Source organism: Myotis myotis, unplaced genomic scaffold (genome assembly GCF_014108235.1).
Source record: "Myotis myotis isolate mMyoMyo1 unplaced genomic scaffold, mMyoMyo1.p scaffold_m19_p_10, whole genome shotgun sequence".
NCBI classification, from domain to species: Eukaryota; Metazoa; Chordata; class Mammalia; order Chiroptera; family Vespertilionidae; genus Myotis; species Myotis myotis.
The window spans coordinates 22,923,713-22,935,261 of NW_023416314.1; the positions used below are offsets into that span (position 1 = coordinate 22,923,713).

Sequence of the window (11,549 nt, forward strand, 5' to 3'; positions counted from 1 at the left end):
CTTTAAGGCAACCTATGGGATATCTAGTATGAGCCAGCAGTCTTCACATTGACTTTACTTCCTTTGGTCCATATACCACCATCTAGGACAGTGGTTCTCAACCTATGGGTCGCGACCCCTTTGGCGGTCGAACGACCCTTTCACAGGGGTCGCCTAAGACCATCCTGCATATCAGATATTTGCATTACGATTCATAACAGTAGCAACATTACAGTTATGAAGTAGCAACGACAATAATTTTATGTTTGGGTCACAACATGAGGAACTGCATTTAAAGGGCCAGGAGGTTGAGAACCACTGATCGAGGAGGTCGATATTTTTCTCTGCTTTGCAGAGGAAACTGAGACTCAGAGAGATGACGTGCCTTCCCAGGTCACACCACCCACCAGTGGAGAGGGTGGGGAGTGGGCGTGGCACCTGCTCTTGGGGCTCTGCGGTGCTGCACTCTCTCCGGGTGCAGTGGCTGGAGCGGCAGGTTCCTGGTTGCTTTCTCTCTCTCTTCCAGGGAGGAGCCACCATGTGCTCTGAGACGGGCTCCAGGTACACCGGCATGCTGCTGCTGCCCTTGGCCATCGCTGCCATCATTGCCAACCTCCTGCTGTACTTTCCCAATGGGCAGGTGCTGGAGCCTGCCAAGATCACAGACTTGGTCTGGTTTTTCCATGGCTTTCTTGGAGCTGGTCTCTTGGTAAGAATGAGGTTTAGCCCTAGCCAGTTTGCTCAGTGGATAGAGTGCCGGCCCGGGTTTGATTCTGGTCAAGGGCACATACCTCAGTTGCAGGCTCGATCCCCAGCCCTGGTCGGGACACATGTGGGAGGCAACCAATCGATATGTCTCTCTCACATCGATGTTTCTCTCTCTCTGTCTCTCCCCGCCACTTCCACTCTCTCTAAAAATCAATGGGAAAATATCCCCGGGTGAGGATTAACAACAACAAAAAGAATGAGGCTCAGCTAGCTTACCTCTTCCAGGTGAAGGGTTCCTCTTAACATCCGGCAAGTCACAGAGCAATTGTCTCATTTTCAAGCCGCCTTCCCTAGGCCCCGGAGCATGGCTGGCTGCTCCTCCTCTGGACCCACAACACATGATACACAAACAGGTTCCACATTGTGCCCAACATATCATGCTGCAAGCATCTTTTTATGTCCCTGCTTCCCCCATTGGGCTGTGAGCTTCTCCAGAACAGAGTCCAAATCTTGTTAATCTTTGCCCACTAAAAGCCTACCTAGCAAAGTGCCGGCTGAGACTAGAGCTTAATATGTGGCTGCTCATTGCGTGAAAGATACACTTTATAAAAAGCACAATAACTGAGTACTTGTCAAGTTCATCTGGTTTCAAGATGACCACCTTGAAATATAAATTATGTCACTCCCATCCAGGCTTCCCTGGGCAAAATTATGGGATTAGCAAACTTTTTTCGTAAAAGGCCAGATGGTAAATATTTCCAGCTTTGCAAGCAATGTGGTCTCTTGTTTCAGCCCTCAGCTCTGTCATCACAGGGCAAACGCAGCCATAGGCAATATGTAAGCAAATGGGTGTGGCTATATTACAATAAAACTTTATTTATTAAGCAGGCAACATGCTGGATTAGCCTACAGGTTGTAGTTTGTTACCCCGTGAAGTAGACATTGTGTGTTTTCCTTCCTTCCCGCCTTTGTTTTCATTTGGCTCCTCCTCTCCCAATAGTCCCTTTTGAAAAGATCATTTGATTATGGGAGACCCAAGTGCCAGACACTGAGTAAGTGTTCAATAAATGGATGAATGCATGGGGCATAAGGAAGCCTCAGAAAAAGTTGACTGTCCCCCTTCCTGCTTCTCCCCCCCCCCCCCACCGCGCCCCACAGTATTAGATTCAGTGATATCTCAAGTTGCATCCATTGACCACCCGCCCCTCCCTGCACAAGAGAACATCTAAACCAGCAATTTCTGGGCCAAGGTTGTCTGTTTCTCAGCGCAGAGCCCTTCTTTATGGGCAGCACAGACCCAGGAGTCTAACAGACTTTGCTCAGATGATGAGTCTGCCCTGCACCTGCTGTGCGACCTCCCTGAGCAGCAGTGAAAGGACCATCTCACAACGAGGTGGAGACACTAAATGAGACCATGTATGCAGAGTGCCCCCAACCCCCGGCAGCCAGTGAAATGCGAGCTGTCCCCTTTCCTGGCTCGGATTCCCAGCTCCTCCACCTTCTCTGTGGGTCCACCCAGAGCCTGTCTCTTGCCTCTGACCTTCGCTGCTTCTTTCTGCAGGACAGGTTCGCATTTCTCAGCTCCACCACCAGGCAAATTCCTAAACTCACTCTCTTCAACTGTAGAACACAGGAACATCAGCACCCAACTTCTCTCAAAATAGAAATGAGCAGGTACAGTGACTATTGAAAGGAATCAAGCAGCTTGAGACCAGGTTTTCCTAAAAGCAGAATCTCAGAACCTGTATTTGAAGACAATGACTCGGAGGGAAAGCGTTCTTTGATCAGAAGGAAAACAGAGGGAGCCCAGCTCAAGCAGGGACCCGACACCCTGTCTCCACTGCACCCCTTAACACCAGCGGCTGTCCAACCCTGGCTCCAGCTTTCCAACAAAACCTCCCGGATCTCCTGGGAAAATGGTTGCATAAAGTAAAAAACAGAAAGCCAGTCCCTCTTTCTGCCCCCCCCTCCCCCGCCCCTTTTCTTTTCCTTCTCTTTTGTTCAGTCAGTCTTTAGTGCCGCTCTATGTCTTCCCATGTGCCCAGCTCTAGGGTAAATGAAGGTAGTGGCCACGGGGTTGGAGAGAAGAGGGTGTATTTGAGCTGTGAGATGTTAGGCACAGCACAGCATCTCTCTGAAGTCTCCGTAAAATGGGGATATCAGTAACAGCCATCTCCCACGGTTATGGTGAGCACTGTATGAGATCATGTAGAGAGTCAAGTCTGGCTTGTAGCTAGTGCTCATTCAGCATCAGCCATAAGAGAATCGGAGCAAGGGAGGTCAAACCATCCTTGTACCTAGGGTTATGGAGTTGGATCCACCCACTTCCACTATAAAGAGAGAGCTGATAATCAGGCAAACTCAGAGCACTCTTCTCCAGCACTGTGGATACACACTGCCAAATCCTGTGGCTCTCCTTTTACTGGGTGCCATGGAACTGTCCCAGCTCTCATCAAGATGTCAAATCTTGCACACCAGCTGGGAGTTTGGTGCAGTGTCTGCATGTTTTGCTTTACAGTGACTTGGATACTCTGGGGAGGAGAATGTGCCCTCCAGCTCTCCACAGTCCCCACCACTCCCTAATACCTTATACCAGGACATACCTTTTTACTTAAAATTACATGCAGAGCCTCTAAAATCATGTGAGTTTGCATCCCCATCCCCCCACACCCAGCCTCAGGCTCTCATCATTAGCATCAACCACACACCAATCGTATTTTCCCTAAGGTATGTCTTAGTCACCTTGATGAGGACAGCGGACTGGGGATCTCTCAGATGCTTGCATCAGCAACACATTACCAACCCTTTCTCGGTGAGGTGATTTTTTTTCATAAAGTTGAGTTCATCCATTGTGTATTCATTTCCTGTTCCTGGCTCATGGTCTCAGCAGGCCAGTGCCCTCTCTCCTATCCCACGCTGCCAGAAGAAACAGGGGGAAACATCATCACAAATTTCACCACCATGTCCTTGGGTCTGGTTCTGTGTCCGGCACTGGGGCAAGAGCTGCTGCCCTCCGGAGCTCAGAGCTCAGAGCCCAGAGCCCAGAGGGAGGAGGAGAATGCAGTGAGCTCAGGGCAACGGGACAGAGTGGTGGGAAGGAAGGAGCTATTCACTTTAGCTGTGGGAGGTAAGGGGAGGGGAGAGGTCACTGAAAACTACAAAGAGGGCATGTGGTGTCTCACGGCTGCTATAATCAACTACCACAAACCTGGTGGCTTGAAACATCAGAAATGTATTCCCTCACAGTTCTTAAAGCCAGAGTTCTAATGAAGTGTGTTGGCACAGCCCCATGTTCTGTGCTCAAGGGGAAAATCCATTCCCTGCCTTTTCTGGTGGCTGTTGGCATTCCTTGACTTGTGGCTCCATCACTCCATCTTCACAGCCTCTGCCTCTGCCTCTGCCTTCTCCTCTGTGTGTTGGTCTCTCAAAACTCCCTCTGCATGTGATCATGTTTAGGGCCCACCCAGGATAAACGCCTAGTAAAACCCCACTTTAACCACATCGTTAGTCATAGAAGGTACTATTCATAGGTCCCAGGATTAGGAAGTGAATATATCTTTAGGGTTTGGAGAGGGGCATTTTTCAGCCTACTGCAGGAGATAGCTCCTAAACGGACCCTTTGAGGGTGAAGAGGAGTTTACCTGATAGCCAAGGGTGAAAGGCCTGTTCAAGGCCCCGAGGCAGGGAAAGTCCTGGGTCCATCCTGGGAGGCCATAAACTGGTGTGTCAGGAGGTCTGAATGATGGAGGGGAGGTGAAGCCACGAAGGCTCATGTACACCAAGTAGGGCCTATGTCGTAGTCTACAGGCAATGAGGAATCATTGGACCTTTTTAATAGCTAGAGCAGTGATGGCGAACCTATGACACCTCTGACACGTGAACTCATTTTTTTGGTTGATTTTTCTTTGTTAAATGGCATATAAATATATAAAATAAATATCAAAAATATAAGTCTTTGTTTTACTATGGTTGCAAATATCAAAAAATTTCTATATGTGACATGGCCCCAGAGTTAAGTTAGGGTTTTTCAAAATGCTGACACACCGAGCTCAAAAGGTTCGCCATCACTGAGCTAGAGACACAATCAAAACCTTGTTCCAAAAAGGTAATCTTCTCTTCATTACAAGAGTTTTTATTTTTATTTGTATTTTTGCCACAGGTCATGGTGCCAGCACTAATGCTGTTGAGAGGAGGTGGAGGAGGCTGCTGTGTCCACAGATGTGGGGTAAGTTCTGTGGATTCTACAGAATGTTTAACCTCCTACCTACCTTCCCCTCCCCCAAAGGGCTTATTCCGTAGGCCAGTGGTCAGCAAACTCATTAGTCAACAGAGCCAAATAGCAACAGCACTTCTTCAAAATAGACTCGCCCAGGCCGAAAACCGACTTCTGCGCATGGGCCACGAAGTTTCAGTCGCACTGTCCATGCGCCTGCACGTGGTATTTTGTGGAAGAGCCACACTCCAGGGGCCAAAGAGCTGCATGTGGCTCGCGAGCCGCGGTTTGCCGACCCCGGGCCTAGGCCATGTGCTTTTAGACCAATGCTCCTTTGGAACATAGCGGTGTTATGCAGGGCTCTAGCTAAGAGAGATCCGGGAAAAACCAACCTGGAGAAATGTGAGGAGAGTCACTTGCATTGGGCACAAAGCTCTGGTAGCCCAGCTGCTAGCATTTGGCTGTTTGCACTTCTCTCTGTCTGCCTGTCTGTCTGTGGGGAGGTCTAGGACCCTCGCATCCTTTGACTTTCCTATTCCCTAGTAGCCAATGGGGTAACACGTCACAGAACTGGGATCCAGGCAAGAGGGGACATTGAAGATTGTAGTCTCAAAAACACTTTCACAGGAATTCTTTCAAAATGTCCTGTGAAGAACAAAAGCTGCCACCCTGTAAGTTCTTCCATTACGGATTTATTTCTTGTTCCTGATCTTGTCCCTGATCACAGCAAGGTGTCCATTGGTTTTAGGTTCCTAGTTCACACACCATCTCATTTCTCTTTTCTGCTTCAAAAGTCCCTGCCCCAACCCTTGCAGCTTCCAATCAGACACATCCGCAGAGGTCTTAGCCCCATGTCGCCTGAGGACCATCTCCAAGGAGCTCCCTGAGTCATTCCTTTCTGCTCCAGCTGTCCCCCTGCCTTACTCCCTGTGGTCAGAGGGACACAACATGGATGTGCCAGGAATAAAACCTCATGCTTTGAAGCAAACAAGTTCACCAGCTTCGCCCCAGTTCATTAATGTGCTAATATGCCACCTTTCCTCGACATTTGCCTCCCTGCGACAAGTAATTATTCATTTACTCACCCAGCCATACAGCAAACACGTACTGAACACCGAGCACCAGGATGGCAAATAGTAGTGGATCATTTCATTCTTTAGAATTGTAACTGGGGTAGATCGATGGACAGAGGGCGTCTTGCCACCAGCACTCATTTTGTACATGTGGGAAGCAAAACAAGGACACCTACCAGGTCTGGCATCTGCAAGAAAAGACTTGGATCCTTTTCAATTTGCCAGGAAACTCAGGGGCTGCATCTGTAAAAAGCTGGCTTCTCACCACCGTCCTTCCCATTGCTGCACTGAATGTCTGACTCTGTTCCATTGCAGATGCTGTTCCCTGTGCTTCTGGCCACACAGGGCACAATGGGGGCTGTGTACTGTGTGGTCATTTCTTCACTGGGTTTGCTCAGTGGCCCCTTCTGTGACACAGGCAGTGGAAACTACACCTATCCTTTCAGGAATGACAGCCTGGAGTGAGTAGCATTCACGGTCTTGGGTCAGTGTCTAACATCTAATGACAATACAGCTGATGACCACAAAGAGTATGTGCTCTCAGTATTGCCAAGGGATCAGGTACTTTCATTCAGACCTAGTGTCTTGTTCCTCTCTCCACACCTGCTTCCAAATCTAGAATCTCTAGGAGGTGATTGGCCAAGGGGAGAAGTGCCCATGAATTAAGCAGTCCGCCCAAGGTATTCAATATAATTAATACCTGATTTCATTAGCCCCAGTTATTAAGCTCAACTGAGTATGTGCTGAGGGTCTGCTTAGTACTTGCTAGGCACTGTGATAAGAGAAGGGAGTGCAAAGGAAGGATGAGACAACTTGCCTGTTTGCAAGTAGTTTATAGTCATACTGGGAAGATAATTACCAAGTTTGGAATTACACAAATTACCTGAAATGTCTGGACCCTGTGATTATGATGCACATTTATTTTCTTGAAGGGACACAGAAAAAAACCCAACACCAACTGATTGAGAAAGACCCTGTTTCTCTTTTCATTTCATGTTCTCTCCCTGGCAGGCCTCATCCATCCCATGGCTTTCACAACCATCCATCTATCCATGTTAATAATCCCAAAGTGTCTATCTCAAGCTTAAATCTTCTGAGTTCTTAACTCAAATATCTAATTACCTCCTTGAAATTTCCTCTTGAACACATAGTATTTCAATATTAATATGTCCTAAGCTCTATGTCCACAAATTTCCTATTGGTCATCCTCACCCTAGTAAATGTCACCTAAAAGCTGTGAGTTATCTTTGATTCTTCTTCCTCTTACTTCCCATGTTCGATCCATTACCAGATCTTGTCAATTCTATCCTGACAATATCTTGAATATACATTGCTTTTTACCTAGTCTGTATCACCCTGCACCCAATCTCCAACACCATCTACCTCCAACAAGTACCTGTTGGGGGAGCTCATCAAGAAGACGTGATCACTGCCCTGGCTGGTTTGGCTCAGTGGATAGAACGTTGGCCTGGAGACTGAAGGGTCCCGGTTCAATTCCGGTCAAGGGCACATGCCAGGGTTTCGGGCTTGGTCCCCAGTTGGGGGCATGCAAAAGGCAGCCAATCAATGATTCTCTCTCATCATTGATGTTTCTGTCTCTCTCTATCCCTCTCCCTTCCTCTCTGAAATCAATAAAAATATATTTTTAAAAAAAAAAAAGAAGAAGAAGAAGAGACAGTCAAGCTGGACCAGGGCAATTGGAGGCTCCTCAGCCCCTCCCCCGTCCTTGAAATGTGCATTCACTTGCCTTCCCCACTCCCAGCAGCTGTTCCAAGGATACAGCCTGGAGAGAGCAATGTGACAGTGAGACTATACGGGACTGAATCCAGTGAGGGCCTCTCTATAAAAGCTTTTAAGATGCTGGCAGGTGGGTGGGTATGGAAAACTACTCATCTTGTAGCCATGTAAGTATTGTAAGTAAATTCCCTTGCTTATTAAATGTGCCACCTCCTAGTCTAGTGTGGTTTGTCTTTTTCTTCAGCTTCTCCCTGCCCACCCTCTGTGGGGGCTGGTTTCAGGTCACACCCGGGAGGCTCCTGACCAGGTTTAGGAAGCAACAGTATCCCAGTTCCATTTTGCCCTTCAACCCTTTTGCCAAAAGGGTTTTTGTCAAATGTAAAGATGCTGATAAGGCCAAGAAATGTTTACATTTAAAGGAATTTAAATGTAAGTTTAAGTTTGGAAACCCAATAGATACGTATATGATGAATATGGGTAAAGGTAGAAATAAAGACAGAAATGTCAAGGAATATACAGCTCTATGAAATACGGCCTGAAAACCTATTCCATTTTCCCTTTATCCAACTAGTACACTGTGAGTCCAAATTTCCCTTACAGTTTTTGCTTACATGCTATTTCTTTTTATAATTCATTGCTCTCCTCTCTGCTGCTGTCTCCTTCAAGGCCAGGTTACTCCAGCTTTCCCTATGAAGCCTTCTCCAACTACTCTACCCCTCTAGTCTTCCCCTTTCTAGGCTATAACTAAACTATACTGCCTACTGCATGGCAGGCGATGTGCTAACACCGTATCTAATCCTCCCAATCGCTCTATGGTGTTGATGCTATTTTTTAAATTTGATTTTTTTAAAGCGAGGAAGGGAGGGTGTACATCAATTTATTGTTTCAATTATTTATGCATTCACTGGTTGATTCCTGGATGTGCCTTTACTGGGGATTGAACCCACAACCTTGGCAAATTGGGACGATGCTCTAACCAACTGAGCTATTCGGCCAGGGCCTTATCGTCATTTTTAACACCACTTTATACATAAGGAATCCTATGTACAAAGACATTTAGGAAACTTATGTAGAACTTTTTAATGAGGAGGCTGGAGTTAGGACCTGGTTCTGCGGGACTTTCACACCCAAGCTCTTAACCACTTCCACTGCCTCTGAGACCTCATGGCAGCCGTTAAAATCTTGTAGCCCAGGGTTTCCCGCTTCTTCATATGCTGTCTTGTGCAGCTATGTCTACATCCACAATGCCTTGCTGAGGAACTGTGCTATCGGAGGGAAAGGCTCTGCTCAGCCTTTCCACCAAGGGGCAATAATAAAGCTTCTATCTTCGTGAAAATGAGAACAATGAAGACCCCAATGCTTTGTAATCTCCTGTGTTGGACTAGTGCCTCTCCCGTGCTCGTCAAAAACACCTCCTTCCCTTTACTGTCTCTCAAAGCCAAGCTCATATTCTCGTCTATCCTGGCAGGGACAACTACTTGTTCAACCAGCCCACCTGGGCCACGTGCCAAGAGCCTGAGCATATCGTCCTGTGGAACGTGGTCTTGTTCTCCATCCTCCTAGGGATCGGCGTGGTCGAAGCAGTGCTTTGCCTTAGCCAAGTCATCAGCGGACTCTGTGACGTCTACTGTGGTACCTGCATCGGAAAAGGACAGGTGAGTGCTCCTAGAACCCGGGAATTTTTCAGTCACTTCCCCCTGATCGGTTCCACACTGTCTCTCTCCTGCCCTAGCCCCACATGCCCAGAGGTAAGACAGTAACTAGGAAATGCCCTTTGAAATGTAGAACTTCATTTGCCACCTTGGATTTAATTTTTCTTTCAGGTGAACATAACTGGTTTATGAGCAGTCTAAGAAATCACAACTGATGGACAGGTGAAGGAAAATTCCCCGGGTTTCAGGAGGACTGGATTTGGTGAATGTCAGTCTCCAGAGTTCCAAGAAGCTGAGAAAAAAGCCCCCGACTTTCTTACCAGAGTAGGTTTGTATAAAGGACAACAGTGCTGCGAACTTCATCCACTTTGCTAGAATAAAGATTGACATTTCCTCCAAACGATCTCTAGAAATGACATAAGAAGCCATAGGGATGTACACTGATAGAAATAAAAAATAATGTAATGATAGATGCTTAATGTATCCGGTGGTTATTGTATCCAGGTCCTGCGCTAAGGCCTTTATCTACATGGTTTTAGTTAGTCCTATAAAGCAATGCCATATTGCAGATGAGGAAACTCAGGCTCAGAGAGGATCAGTTGTTTGTCTGAAGTCAGTGAATCTAAGTTTTGAATTTGAGCCTGATTCCAACATTTATAGTCTAGAGTCGTGGTCGGCAAACTTCGGCTCGTGAGCCACATGCGGCTCTTTGGCCCCTTGAGTGTGGCTCTTCCTAAGCCTTAGGAGTACCCTAATTAAGTTAATAGCAATGTACCTACCTATATAGTTTAAGTTTAAAAAATTTGGCTCTCAAAAGAAATTTCAATCGTTGTACTGTTGATATTTGGCTCTGTTGACTAATGAGTTTGCCGACCACTAGTCTAGACCACTTTCTTGTGGATCTCAGAGATTATTGCTTAGACACTAACTAGTTGGTATTCATTTACAAAAAAAAAAAAGGATGGTGGGGGTTCTGTGGTCAAATTAATTTGAGATACACTGGATTAAACAAAGTATAATAGGCTTCTCTGCTGCAGGACTTGTCAGAACCTTTACAAAACCAGTATGCATTGTTTATCTCCAGGAAGAGAATAGCAAATGCACAATTTCCTGTTCTTATCTAACCACAAAGCCCTTTTCTCCTGGGACAATTTTTATGGGGCTAATATCCCATGGCGCACACTTTGAGAAACACTGTATGACTCAGTGATGAGGTAGAACCTACTTCACTTAACCCATGAGAGTCCCAGAGAGTTTTCCAAACCACCAGAGAAGCAGAAAAATATGGAATGAAATAGGTTAAGAACTACTCACTTGTTTTTTGTTTTGGCTTTTGTTTTTTAAGTTTGGTGTAATAGCAGGAACCAGAAGTTTTATTTTAAAGCTCCTTTACTGTCATTGCAATATATATTTTTTGAGAATTCAGTATCTACCATACAAGCTCTGACAGTTCTCAAAAAGGCATCAGACAGGGTCTCTGGTTGAGGAAGCTTGCAACCTAATGGATCCTGCATAGCTGACTGCTTCCATGATATCCGGACCCCGGCTAACCCGTATTGTGCCTTTGTACAAATGAGAGAAAAAGCAGAGGATACAGCATGGCAAGCAGACAGGACCAATGGCAAATTTTGAAAAGGTGTCTTATCCTCCAGGTTGGTGCAGCCTGTACTGGATTGACTAATATCCCTTCAACTTTTATATTTAACAGGAATCTCAGAATGTGACCTAATTTGGAAATAAGCTCTTTGAAGCTGTAGTTAGTTAAAATGAGGTCCTACTGGGATTAGGATGGACCCTACGTCCAGTGTGACCAGGGTCTTTATAAAAAGAGAAGAAACACACACAGAGAGGAGACCATGTGAGGATCCAGGCAGAGATTGAAGCTGCCACAAGCCAAGGATTCCAGGCAACCACGGGGAGCTGGGAGAGAGTCATGAGCCAGATTCTCTCTCTGAGCCTCCGGAACCAGGCCGACATCTTGAATTTGGACTGCTAGCCTCCAGAGCTCTGAGAGAATAGGTTCCTATTGTTTTAAGTCACCTAGTTGGTAGTAGCTTGTTACAGCAGCCTTAGGAAATTCATATAATACACAGTCCCAGCCCAGGGTGCGAGGAAGCAGACCCCTTCACCCTCCCCCCCCTACCCCACACATACACACATACACACATACACAAAGTCATCTGCCTT

The 11,549-nt window shown here is 46.5% G+C and overlaps 1 protein-coding gene across 1 annotated transcript; it reads left to right on the plus strand.

Moving 5' to 3' along the window:
• The first annotated feature begins 412 nt into the window (after positions 1-412).
• Positions 413-9,554, plus strand: LOC118664058 (transmembrane 4 L6 family member 1-like). Its single transcript, XM_036323953.1, has 5 exons — positions 413-688; positions 4,847-4,912; positions 6,289-6,434; positions 9,179-9,365; positions 9,534-9,554. Exons 1-5 carry the CDS (start codon positions 518-520, stop codon positions 9,552-9,554), a joined length of 591 nt encoding a protein of 196 aa, XP_036179846.1. The 5' UTR covers positions 413-517.
• The last annotated feature ends 1,995 nt before the right edge of the window (positions 9,555-11,549 follow it).